Consider the following 17,308-nt stretch of genomic DNA (forward strand, 5'->3'; position numbering starts at 1 on the left):
TGCATTTGCGTGCTCTCTGCTCTGATTCTCCTTTCTTCAATCTACTTTCCCTGACCAACTCTCTCTTGCACACACTGCCCTCAACCCATCATTCTCATCCCCTCTCTGAAATCCCCACCTTGCCATTTCACCATTTCAATCTTCCCTCTTCTATTATTACTGATCCTAAAGGGAGGGAGGTGGATAGGGTGGGGGTGGGGGGATTCTCTTCTTTCCATGTACTTCTACCCATTTTGAGAGTTTTCTTATTCCCTCAAATAAACTCAATATCTTTGTGATTTTTGCACGACAGGGAACTTGCATGCGATTTAAGCGAACTGCAAACCTGTGACTAAGGAATCTGTCACTTTTGAACACATCAGTGTTTCCAGGTCCTTTTAGATAAATGCACATGTCAGCTAAGATGGTTTATGCAAGCTTGAAAACGTGGGTGCAGTTTCTGGCTCTATATACCGCTGACTAACCCATTCTGGCCCATGAGTTCATGTTTTGTGGTTAAACTTGTGAGTGACTTCATCCGACATGATGGGTTGGCACAGATCATGCTGTGTCTTTTTGTGGGTACGAACAGTGAAAGCCATAGACACAGATTGTGGTATTATTTACAGCTCTGAAATTGTCCACAACACATGCTGGCAAAGATCAGGGTAAGCACAAAAATATTAGTTGATGTAGACATAAAATATTACCTTGTGCTTCAGCATTTCACAATGAAATGCACCGCATGTACAAAATGATGCACGCAAACCCCAAATCGTTCCTGCAGAAAAACTTGTTTCTTTTAAACGGGATCCCACAAGAGGAAAATATAATGAGACGCTCTCTTTACCTTTAATTCAAAATGATTCCACTGCCAGCATTTGATAAAGAAATGTTAGTTTAAAAAAAAAATAAATCGAATTTCTAAATAACTACACCTTCAGGGTCCCAAATGCACATGGGCTCTTGGGAATAATGGGAATCTGTCTAAGGAGTCGACAGCAAGACAGCGTTCAACCCTCAGTCCTGCAGTTCATTCAGTTCAGTAATGTGTGTTCAGCGCTCTGTCTGTCTGTCAGTCAGCCTCTGGCTCCGGCCCACAGCGTGGGTTTAACCCAACACTGCTGTGGCTGAACTCCAAGGATAACGAGGTGCTCGAGGTTGGAACTCTGCAGCGGAGAGAGGAGTGACATCACAGCCTGGTCTGTGGTCAGCCGGATGACACATGGCACCCGGCAAAAGAAAACTGCTGGTAATATTACACGGAGTGAGACCACAGCACTAACTACTGAAAACCACCTGGGACTGTTTACTTTGTGACGTTTGAAACAAGGAAACACTCTGGGTGGGAGCAGAAATGAGCAGTTGTTCACATCTGGCTTCACTTCACTTTCATATAAATGAATGACAATGAATGATTCCCTAGCATTTTTAAAGCAGCAGTATTGATTTGCTTGCTTTTTGTGATCCTTAACTTGATTTTTCATTTCTGGATATACACATCATTTCAGTGACTATCGTTTCAGTGAGGTGATTAAATCACCGCACTGCTCACCTCAGAGACCTAAAGTTCAGGTCTTCCACATCACTGGCTTTCACATGGCTTCTCTATTATTTTTTAAATATGCTATTAATAAAAAAGAATTCACTTGGTTACATTTATACAGCATTTAGAAAAGGATGATGGTTTCCCACTTCTTCTGAAAGCTTTGTTGTCTTGGTTGCCGTGGTGACGCCTCCCCACTTTCTTTAATAAATGAATATAGATCGGTTGTTTTTCACTATTTCAAATTCTCTTATGAAACCGGGGTGCAATAAAAGCGCTGCCTTGAGATGCAGACAACCCTAAAGCTCAAACAAATTCAAAGATGACAAAAAGTTCATTGAGGATCATCACGTGTATTAATCATCGTTTATTCACTGGACACATTTCATTTTACAGTATTTTCCCACAAAATGTGATTTGTGAAAAAAGGATGGCAGCAAGAGTGAAAGGGGAGGTTTACAAGGGGGTGTCCGAAAGAAGGAGAAAAATAAGATTTTCTCATGACATGATTAATCCTGAAAATGATAGAAACATTATACATTCGAAGTAATGCACAACAGAAATAATTCCACCTCAGAGGTGGAAGCAGTTACTGACAAACAGTTGCAGTTAAGTTAATGTGCTCAGCTCGTGTGCTTTGCATTGTGATTTCTCGCTGGTGTTGCTGCAGGGAATCACATCAGCAGAAAATAAAGAAGTCAAACTGCTGCCCAGACTCTCAAAAAGAGAAAAAAAGAAAAAAAAAGTGACTTTTTGTAGAGTCGTTGCTTGGGAGCAGATATATATGTCAACTCTACACCCCCTAATTCACCCCACTAGACTGCAGTATATATACAGCATGAGGCCTGAAAACTGTCTTGAGAGCTTAGAGAGCTTATTGGATTTCAACTGAAATAATCAGCCGTTTTATGCTGCAACAGGTTTTGCTGAAAAGCAGTATTTGAGAAGAGTACAGTCTCCAACAGTTTCACTCTGCTTGTATCCCTGAAGCACACTGCCTCTCCAAATCCCTACCCAGCACCCCTAATGCTCCCAAAATCACCAGCCACACTTGCTTGCCTGTAAGACACATCTGCTCTGAGTTAATGCTGGAGCCTGTACTGTCAATTCAATTTAAGTTTTTTTTAAGTAAAGGTATAAGTGTACAGACATTTACAGTACATGTGCACACATGTCAAACCAAAGGCTGTCCTAAATAACATGGATAAATTCCAGAAAGTTCCTACTCTATGTGTATGGTTTGCACCATTTAGAAACAAATGAGTTTGCTTGGATAATTCATGTGAAAAGGTTACAATAGAAAATAAGATGAAAAGGTTAGACTAATGACATTTTAGATACTGATAACCTTTATCTTCAATGCAGTCTGCAGAAATGGAGCTGATGAGATGAAAGAGATGCAACAAAATAGCAATATTTGACTATTAAAAAGGTTGTAGAGTCCCAGGAGATCTGACGCACAAAGAGTTAGGAGGGCAAGCAGAAAAGCCCCATGCACAGCAAAATCTTCTCTCCTAAACTCTGCTTTGGGCAATCTGATACTCAAAACACTCAAACTAAACACTGCAAACAATTTAAAAACTCTCCCCAGAAAGCAGTCCCAGTAAATGAACACTTTGCTTGAGTGGTTTGGTACTGATGTGGCACGGGACTGCTCAAACCTTAAATTATTCAACCCCCCACAGCAGCCCGACCCTGAATGCTAAGAAAAAGTTCTGATACAAGATCTGCTTTGTATTTAATTATCCGCCCGACCTGCAGCAGATGTTTAGTCGACGCTGATATGTCAAGTCGTCGAACTTTCCAGGTATTCAGCGAGGGAAACATATTTTAACTGGGCTTCAAACATCTTAGCATGAGAGGGATTGTTCATTTTTATGAACCGGGATAGTTTATAAAAATCATTATTTAGTGTTGATGTAACAGGACTCTTAGTTACACTGGCAGGACGCAAAGAAGGCTTTCTGCTATGATGAATTTGTGTCCAATCATCATAACTGAAAGAAAATCAGCCTCTATATTTATTAAGCTCTCATCTTGCAACAGGACATTTGTAACACTTCAAAAGCCACATGTAACTTCTAAATTAGATAGTCTAAGAATTTCCAGTTTATACACAGCTGGTTTTAATGTGATTTCAGCTCTGAGAAATCACAAGCTAGCCTCTTCATTAAAACTGCAGCGATCCTCTGACAACATCGTGCAAACTGCAGGTCAGAAGTTCACATCCACTCATCAGGGGCATGAAAGTCATGGTAATTTGGGGTTTTTAATGATTTCTTTGAACTGTTCTTTTTCCAGATTGGAATGATTGTACAGATTACATCTTTAATGACTTTGAAAAATAAGAATTGGATGCACAAGTTTGAATTTATTTTGGATTTTTCTCTCATTTGCATGGGCTTAAAATTATACATATAGGCTTAAATGTCTACATACACTCACCTAAATGTTTTTAAAAGTGTTGTTCTACGGTATATTTTAGCTTGACAAGACCAAGTCCTGTTAACTACTCATAGGTGATCGTGATTGGTTACAACTCTTTGAAGCACAAAAAGGATTTGTTTGAGAGCACTCACCAATAATCAGAACAACGAGAAAGTCCAAGAAACTCATTGAAAATCTAAGAAGAAGAATTGCACATTTACACATGTTTTAAAGGTTTCTTGGAGGCATTTCTAAGTTCAAACAATATATGCAAATACAAGTTTTTCGGATGGGGCATCACTTTGCCAAGGTCTGAAAGAAGACCCAAACTGTCACCCTCAGATAAGAGGAAATTGGTTAGGATGTTAGGAACAACCCAGGAGCCTGTCTGTATTAGATAAATTAAAAAAATAAATTTGTTTTTTATGTCATTAAAGACGTGCTGTATAATCATTCCACCCTGGAAAAAGAACAGTTCAAAGAAATCACTAAAAGACCACAAATGACCATGACATTCACGCCCATGCTGAGAATATATAAACTTCCGACCACAACTGTACACTCGTTCATTGCCATTTTCAGGAAGTTAAATAAAGTTAAGTTCTCATTTATTACTCCCAAAGGCATCTTCTCCTTGTTTCTTTTCATCGTATTTAATTATCCTCACTTGGTCAATCACAGAGGGTCTCACAGAGGTGTGCAGCAAACCAATGTGGTGCGAGGGAACCGAGTGCAGCAGCTGTAAATGCACTGCATCAGCAACGGTGACATGCTGGGCACCCTCATCCAATCACTGCTTCCCCCTGCTGAGTGCGTTCGCAACCAATCATAAAACATTCCCGCAGTGTTTCTCTCAGCCAATCACCTTGAGGCCCTGCTGGGTGTTGACACCCAAGTCTGACTGAATTGGAGGTCGTCTTGATTTATAACAGACTGTAAAAAAGCCAAATCACAAAGGGAACGCAATCTCAAAGTGTGAGTGTGTGACTCATACAGTTCATACGCATATTAGCGTAGCAGACATTCCAGTAGCCTTTTGTGTAACTCTTATTTATCCTTTATTTTTTTAACTTTTAATTTACTTTTAATCCCGCTAAGAGGGTAGAGGTTTTTTTATTTTCTGTTTCAAGGATTCTTTTTTGTTATTTGATGATATTTTTTGTATTATTATTGTATCATTATTATTATCATCATTATTACATTATTATTGGATCTATCTAATCCATCCGTGTGTGTGTGTCATTTACAATACCTCAGTCTTTTGTTGTACTGCTTGACCTTATCCAATGAGGCAGCATTGATTTGTGCCTGGTATTCCTCCACTGACACATTATCTCTGTAGTAGTATCCTTCCATACTCTCGAGCGCTAAAAAGGGATCAACAGATCAAGTGAAAGATAAAGGCATTGCATATACTGGCCATGCATAATGTGAGGACTGATCTTCTTACAGCAGCTAGGCTCACTTTACCTTGTGTGAAGAGCACTGGGTAGATTTTGACACCTCCTCCATTTTTCAGCCTGTAAGGCAGCTGAGAGAAATAGAAACTCTCAAGGTAGAAGCAAACTTTCAAGGCCTGGAGATTGCCCTCCACCTGGTATGAAATGGGCATGTCTGCCAGAGGAGAGGAAAGGAAGAGTTTAGAATTTATTAATAGCAATCAGAACCCTGTGATGATAACTGTCAGTAGATGCTAATGTGAACTAAAACACAGAGTACATACTGGCAACAAGAGGCTCCCCTTCAAATTCCTGGAAGTAGAAGGTGACTTTCTCCAGGTCAATTAGGGCTACTTGAGTGTCTTCCAGCATGGCTTGCTCATCAGTCTGAAAAGAAAATTAGAGCACGAAAGTGTTTGTAAAAGGAGGAAAGTGTAATGGCCGGTTATCCACAGATCCTAAATAAAACGGGAACTACTTCTACTACACATCACCACACGCACCACCACACATTTCCTATAATTTATAATCCTTATAATCGCTTTCTGCTATTTGCACATTTTTTACTACAAAATTTCGAAGTTAATTTGTAAATTTTGTAGTAACCTGTAAATTGCAAATACTGTAAAACTTTTTTCTGTCATTTAATGGTCGGGCATTGTACAGCTACAAGCATTTCACCCCCATGTCATACTGTGTATGGTTGTGTGTGTGACAAATAAAATTTGAATTTACTTGAGGGCACATTAGCCATTAGTATAATGTTTACCAGGTAAGATGCAGCCAGGTTGTGGGTAATGTCGATACCTGGTTTTCAGAAGGGAAAAAGCTATGGCCCATCCACCAAATAAGACATTTTAACCTTTAATCTGTAATGCGCAATGCATGCCTCCATCCATCCATTTTCTCCCGCTTATCCAATTCAGTGCCACAAAGGGGCTGAAACTCCTCTCGGCTGTCACCGGGCAAGAAGTGGGGTAGACCTGGACAAGACACCAGTGTGGTGCAGGGCTAACTCAACAGGACAGACAACCAGGAACGCTCACATTTATACCTACGGGATTAATTTAGAATCACCACTTAACACATCATCTAGCCAGAGTAGCTGGAGAGACCCCAGACCCCAGGAGAACATGCAAACTCCACATAGGCAGCACGGTGCTGCAGAGGTCAGCACTGTCACTTCACAGCAGGAGAGGCTGGTGGGTTTGAATCCTCCAGCCAGCTGCAGCATTTCTGTGTTGAGTTTGCATGCATGTAGAATACACCCCCCTTACAGCAAATATAATCTTCCTCCAGAGGAGAATAATGAAGTTCTCACATTCAAGTGGTGGCTTAATAATGTATAATACCTCATGGTTTACAAGCCTGCAAATCTTGTTAGCTGATACACAGTTCAACAAGGGTAAATCACAATTTAGTCTCACCATTAATCTGTGATGATCACAGTAGAGAAGTCATACTATCCAACCAGTTTTACTTTTTTCCTTCAGTGTTGGCTTTGGCTAGTTTTACTTTTTTCATGTATCACTGTTAACATGCTACACACTTGAAGAGATGAAAATTAACTTTATACATGCATCTTATGTTATATGCTTGTAGTTTCTTACACCACCCCTGCCTACTTTAACTGATGAAGTACCTTAGATTTTCACAAACATCGAGTCTTTTAAGTAACATTTTTAAGCACATATAAAGACTACATGCATGTGAACTATCTGATGTAATCCACCTCCAACACTGCTCTCATTTTCATGCTGTATCTTTTTTTTTTGCATTGTATCTGACCCATGCAGTTATATCTATCTGATAAATATAAAAGTTGCCACTGACGCATGCTCTGCTCTTTACAGGGGATCCTGCTGTGCTCTCACCATCACTAACACTAACTTTTCATCTATGCAGATGGAAGCTATCCTCGTCCTTCCATACATGCATGTGGAACTTTGTGTGTCTGCTCAAGCCAAATAGAAAATTACTGAAGATGGAAATGACAGTCTTCTTTTGACTGCAGTACAGTAGTCCTCACTGAAAAAAAATATTTAAGTGCACCATCACTCAGATTTGTAGTGGCACAGCACTTTAGCATTGATATGTTCATATTTGCTTCATATTGATTGCTTATATATCTCTGACTGTGTGTGTGTACATGTTTCCATTTCAAACATCCACAGAGGCAACCCTAATGGCAAGCACGTCTGCTTGTGGCCACAGTGATAGCACCTTGAATATTTTGATTCTGACACACTGCGCTCCTCAGTCACCCTTCATCCCATTTCATTTCTTCCCCCGTCTCTTCTGCTTTCCATCCACCACATGCAGAGGGATAAACAGGAGCAGCGGTGGAAGAGGATTAGGGCCTTTTTCTAAAAACACATTTGAGATGGCCCGACATGTGACAGAAGGGTACCCACTGTCCTGCCAAGTGACACCTGCTGTGTGTGTGGGCAAGTTTATCTCAGAGGATGTGACATAAACACATTACCCCCGACACACACGGTATTCAGTGCACACAAAAACGCAAACACACACACATTCACAACGTCCCCAGCTCCACTCATGCCGCCTTTCATGCGGTGCCCTGAAAAGGAACGTGTTGAGATTTCATTGGAATCACCTGCAGGTACCGAGGCCCTAGTTTGTTCCACAGAGACACTTGAAAGAGAAATTTCTTGAGACAGACAGAGAGGGGAAGGCGTGCAGAGAAAAAGGCAGTATGGCAGCAGGCAAGGAGAATCAACCATCATTTCCTAGGTCTTGACTTAAGCCACCTACCCCTCTAACTTAAATAAACAGTCATCCAAAAACAGCAGTAAAGAAGCAAATAACAGCTTTCAAAAATATATCACCAGTCCTTCAGCTACTTAAACTAAAATTTTGGCTTCTCGAGCTTGGTTGAAGACACATTTGAATTTATTATAAACCATGGTGGGAAATGTTAATATTGATCCCACTGAGGTTGCAGTCTGTGCTTGGCTCGGTATTAGCAGCGGCTGTTCATAATGAACTCCTGCCTAGACATGTGTGATAAAAAACAATCTGGCAAAAACAAAGCTCAAACAACTACGTGTTTTGGTTTTTAAGGCATTTGAGGTCTGCTGTCTGAGGACACCTTGAGTTAGCAGATCCAGCTTAAATAGTAACTATGCTGACCAGGAAGCTCTCCGATACCTGAGAAACAACAGATGGAGCACAGCTGTAGCAACTTGAAAATATTGCTTTAGTTGAGGTCCACCACACACCCTGGTAGTGGCGTACTGATCGATGATGATAAATGTTGAAAATCCACATAAATAGCATCTTAGTTGGTAGCTGCAGTTAATAACTGAGCTGTAGCTCAAAGCAAAATCTTGTTGCATAGCTCATAACATACAGTCATGAGAAAAAGAAAGTTTGAGAGAGTAAATCCTTACTGCTTCCATATGAATTGAGAAGAAAAGCAGTAACCAGGCACTGCTAATCGAATGTACTTGAATAAGTGATCATAAGCAAGTGTGAGCACTTTTATAAGCAAAAGTTTGGGGATTTTGCAGCTCTGGAGCATTCAGATGTGTTTTAACACAATGCTACAATGGACTCACCCCAAGCCCAACCTTTGCAATGCTGGGAAAAACAGCAAAAAGCCCAAGAGCTGCATCTTAGGCTCAGTTAGCAAGTTAAATGTTAAAGTTCATGAGCAGGCCATACCACTTATTTATATAGCACTTTTAACAACAGCAACAGAGCTGACCAAAGTGCTGTACAATAACCTAAAAAACAACACAGGCCAAAGGTCCTCTGCAACTAGTAGTTACTGAGTCAACATGTGAGTCCCGTGAAAACATATTTCACATGGCTGTAGAAAACTTTGAAACTCTGTAACCAATACTGGTTGATATGACTGATTGTTTGGTATGCTGTTTGTTTATCAGAACATGAAAGGTGCCCTGGCAAGATAAGTATATCACATCATATTATATGTCTTACCACCACATTAATTATAGACTAAAAATTAAAGTCTCAACAGCATTTTAGGTTTAAATTCAAGGGGGGTCATGTTGCTCCACAAACAGAGACCCGTTCATAGAAAGAGTAAATACAAACCATCAGAATCTGGAAGGATGTCCAAGCATGCATGGCAGGAGTTCACTTACCCAGGGAGAATGTGCCAAGCAAAATACAAATGTGAGCAAGGGGATATCTAAACACATGATGTCCCCTGATAGCACTTAGCTGACACGACTATGGTTATAACTGTCATTTAAAAATAACATTTACTTTTATATAATGCAAAAGTATGCATAGTAACAGGCTTGATTATTTTACAACAAAATGAACAGCAAACTCCTGTTTTCACAGTGTCTATATCCAATCTGTCGCTCACCAGATTGGGCGAAAGCAGGGACTGGAAGTGGAACAGCAGCCCAGCACTGGCAATCTGCTCGAGCCATCGACGGCTAGCTTCCTGGGCCTCCTGAAGGTCCTGGGAGTCAGGGATTTCCTGGTCAACATCTTTCCCTACATTGCAGAACTGAGAGAAAATACAGAAAAGCTCAGCAGAGAGCTGAGGAAAACAAGTGTATCTTAATTCCCAGTTCTAAACAAGTCACATACATAATTTACCTGGTTGAGGACAGCCAGCAGATGCTCGGAGAAGGCGCACACAGACGCAACTAGAGACTGACAGAATACCATATCGCGACGTAGCTGGATCTCTGAGTCTGCAAGGAAACAAAGGGAGGTGTGAGACTGAAAATCATGTTGATTAAAGAGTTCAAGCAGTGAAAGAAGCTGAGAAGTAGATTCAGGAAAAGATGACAGAGAAACAACAGAGCGAAGAGTCAAGATTAAAAACTGCAGTGTAAAGCAATGAAGGTCAAAGAAATAAGTGCCACAGGTCTATTATGGTAATTAAAGAGACTTTCAGTAAGGTGAACAAAAGGCTGCCCTCCCCCACCACTCCACATGTGTTGGATATTAAATAATGTATCAGGAAAAAAACGAGAGGAAATGACAGGTGTGCCCAAGCGGAAAATAATTGGCTGCCATAATTTCCAGAGAAATAGGCCCCTTTAAAAAGTTCAGCAATCCAACTGAGTTAAAAATAGGTTCATGAACCTCAGAAATGAATAATGTGAATGTTGCAGGGAATGACCGCAAACTTTTTGACACTATTAACCCAGTTCCCAGGGGTCTGTAAATGAGAGTAATGTCTGAGTTTTATCAGTAGTTATTCGGTCCTGGCTTCTCCAGTATAATAGTAGTCCTATAGATTTTGATTTATAGCTTTGGCAACGTGGAAGTTATTTTTAATGGAGTGGTTCCCAACCTTTTTACTATGGGATTTTGTTTTTCTTTAAATAATACACCTGTAACTATAATACATCACTGTCCACCTGCAATGCCTTCTGAGACTATCCATAATAGGAATTATGCTCAATTTCAGGTCTCCGCTGTCGTTCCCAAATCAGTATTTCAAAGGATAAAGGTAGGGGTGGTTTTAGTGGTTTTTTAGCGTTTGATGGGTGATTTTAAAATGCTATTATCCAAAATCCATTAGAAGTACTTGACCCAGTTCCTTCAAAGTTTTCAGGGCAAATACCTGCTACTCTCTGACTACAGACTCTCAGGAGTGTAGCTCAAGTTAACAAAAGATGATGGATGCTCAAAATCCTTAAAATATTTGGATGTCCTCGTTATTGAAAGCAGATTTGAAGGCCAGTAGAAAGCTCAGTTTTTAAGGGAGGGAACTGATATTTTATTTCACAGCTTCTCGTATACAAGACTCATAATATTTTTTAAATCATTGAAAATCAGGTGAATGGTTATTAAAGTTTTTTTTTTTGTTTTTTTTATTTAAGTGACGGCCAGATCGGAGGGATTTCAATTTTTTGGCTCCTGACACCTTCTATTGTAAGAAACTGAGATCTAATCCTTAGATTGGGCAATGTACTCTTATATGACTCTTATATTGCATTTAATCATTAATATCAATTTCTGGGTTGCTTCCACGTTGTCCCTTTTGTCCTTTCTCTCCCCCTCCTCACCCCCAACCCCTTGCGGCAGATGGCTCCCCGAGCCTGGTCTTGCTGGAGCTTTCTAAGATTGAGTTTTTCCTCCATACTGTCGCCAAGTGCTTTCTCTTTGGTGGTCATCTGATTGTTTGGGTTTTCTCTCTATAATTGTTGGGTCTTTATGATGTGAGGCAGCTGTTGTTGTGTTTTGGTGCTATAGAAATTAACCTGAACTGAATTATAACTGTAACACAAAGTGAAAAATGTGCTCTATAATTACAGGTGCACACATGAAACTATTTTCTGTGTTGTAGGTGTCTGACTTAATTCTTTCCCCTTTTTTTCATGTTTTGCGTCTGCATGTGTGTTGCTTTTATTATCTTATCTTATTGAACTTTGAGTTTGGGTCACGAGCACACAGCAAAGTCTATGGGAGTGTTATTTTGGGTTTCACTCTTAAAAAAAGGCCTAAAATTAATTTGCTGTTGCAATCTGTATTTAAACAGAGTAAATCTTCAGTGTAAAAGGAAGGGACAAACCTGTATACTGTAGTAGGACCAGGAGCAGTCGAGTCTTCACCTCTGAATAAAACAAAAAAAAAAACAACCATTAAATAAAAGAAATTCAGTGAGGCAGTGGACAACCTTTTATCAAATCAAATAGACCCATTTCTCCTTAACTGAACTGACCTATACTTTAAATTTAAAGTCTTAAAGTCATAAATAGGACAACTGTGTAACTTCACTCCATCCGAGCATACAAAAAAAACCCATAACATCATAAAAACAACCAGAGGCAAAGATAACATCATAAATCCTCATTTGTTTACAGCCATCTCAGAACTCCGGGTATACTAGCAGGAGGCTGCACTGCTTGAAAAGCCATCATGGGAAGAGGAGGGGGGAAAAGTAGCATACACAGGGCCTCTGCTTATTATTAATAAGGAGACTTTTCTCAAGCGTGACCGCCCGCTCACCTTTCCCAGGAGTGTTGTGTGGCTGGCCTTTGTTTGTATCTGGAAATTTAGTGCTAGTGTGTCCATGTACAGTATTACTGTATGTGTCTGTGTATTTAATCTGTCTGCCAACGAACACAAAAGCCACACACTCCCGTTGGGAATAAATATGGACGAAATGTCTCTCTGGATAAAAATCAATAAATAAAGGAATCTCACAGAGCGCAGCTCTTTAACTCTCTGCATGTGTTCAGCTCCACCTCTGTTCCTCCAATTTATGAATCCCAGGATGGTTTCAGGTTTAAAGGTTAAGGAAAGTGCTGCAGTTAGTGGGACTGCCTGTACCCACACAACTGTAACAGAGGTTATTATTACATCTCATAAATGCGACGAGGTTTACTGGATACCCTGTCAATTTAAAGCACATTTCTTCTCCAGCCAGGCATGTTCTATCCATGATAAATATTTGATGTGACTGTGTGAGCAAGCTACAAGGCTTGAGCATTGAGAAAGCATAAAGTGTAAGGGGCTGGGTGTGCATGTTAACCATGTGAGGAGCTGCTCGGGTACACGCTGACCTTCAACATATTTAGTTATGGTTTGCGTGAGCGCCTGAACGCTGCTGGGAAGGTTCCAGGGATCCTGCTTGACGTGGAGACGCAACTTTTTGGTGCAGCTCACTCGGGGCTCCATCTCCTGCTGAAACTCTGACAGAAACACAAACATACACCGTAAATTAGCATCTACCATAGCTACATGAATGCATGTACTCTATATCAGTTGTGAGGCACACTTGGCATAAAGAGATTACCAGTCAATGAGAAAAACTGCATAAAAAAAAAAATATCGTGCCTAGATCAGTCTGCTTAACCTCATCTTTTTCTCTTTCCTTGTCAAGCTGCACCATCTTGCTCAATCTTTCTAGAGAAAATTATAGGTCACTGATGTCCAGAGGCAACACTTCTTTTTTATTAATCAATTTTAAACTCCTGCCATCAAATCTTTTTATCACCTCGCCCAGACAGTGCTGAAAAATGAGCATAAAAGCATGTCAATCTGATGTAACACCTGTTAAAAGAAACAAAAAACTACACAGAATGACTTATAATAAAGTTTACTTTGAAAAACAACAGATCTCTGAGAGAAAGGTGGCTGTTATCAGGGGCTTTGTGTGTCTTAGAGCAACAGACAGGGCGTGAGATGCAGGAATGCTCTACTTGTCAGATAATCCTATTTGCTCTGCTATCAACCACACACATTACTAGAGTTGTGATGGATCTGCTCTGATCAAGGCGTCCTGAGGGAATTTATGCGTACAAACCCGCACACAAACAGGCGCGCGCACACACATACACACACAAACCCACACACACACACAAACCCACAAAGAGAAGCGGACCTATTTTCAGTTCAAGCATATTTGCACTGACTTGAGGACAGCTGTAGATGAGAGGGGAGGCTGTGCGCCAAATGGGTCGGAGTGTTTGCAAGCTTTAGTAATCAACATGACAGAATCACTGCATAATTTTCTATTTTTTTCCCCTCTTACTGCACACTGCACTTTCAAAAAGCATAAAATAAACAAACTTTGTCATATGAGAGCAAAGCACAATACAAACCACCGGGATATAAAACAGATAGCATTTTTGCAAAGACAGAAAGAAAACAATTGCTGATGTCAACCACTTTTCTTATCTTAAAATGGACTGAGTCATCCGAATAGCGCTCCACAGAGGATAAAAGGGCAATGTAAGCTAGTTTGAATTTGTGTGGGGAATGATAAAGGGTAAATTCTGTCCTTTTTCAGTAACATTTGCTACATTTTTGTTAGAGAGATAAAACACAACAATAGAAAATGCGGTTAAAAACCAAGGCTAGGAGGAGGTCAGGTAGCAAATAAACAGAGTAAAATTAAACGATCATATAGCATACAAGCTCAAGAGCTTTTATAGGGTCACATTTTCAATTGACTGGTAAGTAGCACTACAATAAACCGTAAAGTGAAGATGAGTACCCAACTAAGTGGTGCTATTTCAGCGCTATAAAGGGAAGGACACCACAATGACTGAAAGTGAAAAGAAGTGGAAAAGTGCAGAGGCAGAGGGGAAATGGCTGGGAATCTGTTTGGGTTTTTTTAAAAACATTCTCAAATCCACCTACAACACTTTCCCCAAAGTCTGTGCACACACTCATTACACAACAGGAAGTTACTGCCCCTATGTGCAGGCGGCTGCAGCATTTTTCAGTGCCTGTTCTGTTTTATGTCCACATTGGTGCTGTCGGTGCTCAAGAGTCTCTAGCATCATCTTTTTCTTTGTCCTTTCTCCCAAAACGATGCAAATATAACACAGAAGAAAACACATAAGTAATTAGCTTTAATGAAAAGGTTAAACTTTTTCTATTAACAAGGGTGCAGGTGACGACATCACCGGCACAAGGGGCTGTCTTACCTTGTAATCCTCTTCCAGGTGTGAAGCATTTGGTCTGCTCAAATGCCCGAGCCACTACTGCTCCTGTCAGCATGCTAGTGATTGAGTCCACCTGAAGACAGAACAAGGGTCAAGCTGATGCACTTGATACAGTTTCCTCACACAGTATGGATCGAAAGTACTGCATGTGGGTGTGGATGGAAGCAAAAAACTGCCCAGGCATACCCAACACCTGCTTTTCCTGGGTTAGGGTTAGGGTGCAACACACATACACACGTTGACAGAGCCGCAGTGAACAAAGTTTGTGCTTTGTTTACACACTGCACAGCAGAGACAGCCAACCATGGCTTGTTTTTTTGTGCTTGTCCTCTGCCGATTGAAATGTCCTCATAAAACACGTAATAAGATTTGGTCGGTCTTTGCTCTAAAGGTTCCAGAAAGGTCAAGGATCATTAAGGCTCTTGCAATTTTTCCCTTCCTGAGCACAATTCAAAAATACACAATCCCTGCTTTTCATACCCAAAAGCCCCAATAAACATTTGACCTTTGGAAAAAACAATAAGTTACACATGAAACAAGAGCATCTCTTTGTGTTTGAAATTCATTCACTGTGCATTTTGGTCTCATATTTGTGTTAACACACAAGGAAATAACTATCACACAATACCATTAGGCGACACAATAACATGTTTCTTTCATTTTAACCAGGCAACAAAAAGGGAGCAAGTGTTTGGACAATGACACCGATGTGATTGAAGTGCAATTGCTGTAACTGTTTTGTAATTACAGCTATTTTTATACACAGTTCCTAACTAACGGGATTTTAAATATAAAGATTGTTTTTAATACTTGGATGAAAATCATTTGCAGTGACTGCCTGAAGCCTAGAATCACCAAATGCTGTATTTCCTCCCTTCAGAGGCTCTATCAGGTCTTTACTGCAGTCGCTTTGAGTTGCTTAATGTTTGTGGGGGTCTGCATTTGGTTTTGTTTTAGTGACTGAAAAGCAGGCTCTGTAGGGATGAGATCAAGAGACTGACTTGGTCACTGAAGAATATCTCCTATCTCTGCTTTGAGTAACTTTTGGGTTGATTTGCAGTAAGCTTTGGGCTATTGTCTATTCTTACTGTCCAGTCAGTTTTGCAGCATTTAGCTGAATCTCAGCAGCAGCAGTTGAAAAACACTAGTAGCCTCATTCCATCGGCATCTATGCGTGCCCATGCTGTAACATTGCCTCCACAGAAAATGGGGTGCTCAAGAGTGTAACTGCTGGTTTGCACTTTGTTGTGAACCTCATGAATATAAATTGATTGTAGACCTTCACAATGATATGTCTACCTCCTCAAGAGTGTTTTTCACCTGGATGGATCTTTTAAAAAAAAACAAAAAAACATCCACTTTAGTTGTCTTCTGTGGGCTTTCAGGGCTTCTGGTGTTGTAGGCTCAGATGGGTATTCTGTCTTTATAGGAATGTACCATATTGTTCATTTTGTCCACTCTTAAAGTCTTTGCTTTGTCCTGTTGGTTTTTAGCATAGTGATGGCTTCTTTCAGTTGCAATGACACCTGAACAGGGAATCAATTTATCTTTTATCTTCTGAATTCACAGAATGGAATAAGAAGGTGGCAGACCTCACCTGGCCATAAGCCTAATGTGAACTACTCTTAGCCACTTAAACACTAGTATCCTGGTTCCACTGAAGTGGCAGACTATGTATTATAAAAATGTCTGTCTCCACTTCAATCACACCTTGACTGCTGGATTTAAACTGTGCACTGTGGTGTTTAGAGGCTAAATAACAGAAAATGTGTCATTGTCCAATAACCAACATTAAGTCTGAGGAATGTCCTGGGAAAATAAAATTGTGTACAAAAAAAACTTAATAACTCATATTTCACCCACCTGGCTAAACAGGTGCTCTAGAAAGCTGTGAAGCTTCTTCTGCTTATCATGTGACAGCCACACACTCGAGGGCATCTCATCTCCTGCAGAGGGGGGATTACAACTGTACTGTAGTAAAACCAGTGCATAGGTTTACTGTATGTGGACAGAAAGTCCAGTGCATTCTAGTTAGTTCTGGTTCAAATACACTGTTACCTGTTACAAGACAGCCTTTTACAATATTACTGTTGACAAAAGCTACGGTTTATGACACCGAGCTGAAACAGGGTTTTCCTCCCTACTGCTGCATGGTCACAGGTTACTTAATGTGATCAATCATGAGGATATTACACAGAAAATACAACTCATGAATGGTTTATACCGATAAGCTTTATGTGGAGGATAACAGTGTCCCTATTGTTGCATTTTGTATACCTGAGTCCATGTCGTCACTGTGAACGTAGGAGCTGCAGTGACTGCTGCAGATGCTGGTGAAGGAGGCAATGGAGTTTCGATTGCTGTTACAGTCACTGATAAGAAATTTGAGAAAAAATTTTTAAGATGACGTATACTTTAGAGGTGCACATAATAACTGATATGGATAGGTTTGATATCATACACTTTAGGTATGGAAAACTAAGCCATGCATCTGCATTTAT

The 17,308-nt window shown here is 40.3% G+C and overlaps 1 protein-coding gene across 3 annotated transcripts in view; it reads right to left on the reverse strand.

The window, feature by feature from the left end:
* prex2 (phosphatidylinositol-3,4,5-trisphosphate-dependent Rac exchange factor 2) overlaps positions 1-17,308 on the reverse strand; it is a 91,871-nt gene that overhangs the window by 18,201 nt on the left and 56,362 nt on the right. For 2 of the 3 annotated variants that reach the window (XR_003273317.2, XM_026179500.2), the window contains exons 27-36: positions 17,085-17,179; positions 16,671-16,753; positions 14,790-14,880; positions 12,918-13,046; positions 11,924-11,965; positions 9,985-10,091; positions 9,755-9,901; positions 5,676-5,778; positions 5,423-5,566; positions 5,205-5,319 (exon numbers count right to left, since the gene is read on the reverse strand). Coding sequence is in view for 2 of the 3 variants with exons in the window: in XM_026179500.2 (XP_026035285.2) it covers positions 5,205-5,319; positions 5,423-5,566; positions 5,676-5,778; positions 9,755-9,901; positions 9,985-10,091; positions 11,924-11,965; positions 12,918-13,046; positions 14,790-14,880; positions 16,671-16,753; positions 17,085-17,179 (1,056 nt within the window). In the remaining variant the exon portion in view is untranslated. The remainder of the gene's footprint in view (positions 1-5,204; positions 5,320-5,422; positions 5,567-5,675; positions 5,779-9,754; positions 9,902-9,984; positions 10,092-11,923; positions 11,966-12,917; positions 13,047-14,789; positions 14,881-16,670; positions 16,754-17,084; positions 17,180-17,308) is intronic. The other variant, XM_026179501.2, reaches the window with a different exon arrangement.

Source organism: Astatotilapia calliptera, chromosome 9 (genome assembly GCF_964374335.1).
Source record: "Astatotilapia calliptera chromosome 9, fAstCal68.1, whole genome shotgun sequence".
Classification (NCBI taxonomy): domain Eukaryota; kingdom Metazoa; phylum Chordata; class Actinopteri; order Cichliformes; family Cichlidae; genus Astatotilapia; species Astatotilapia calliptera.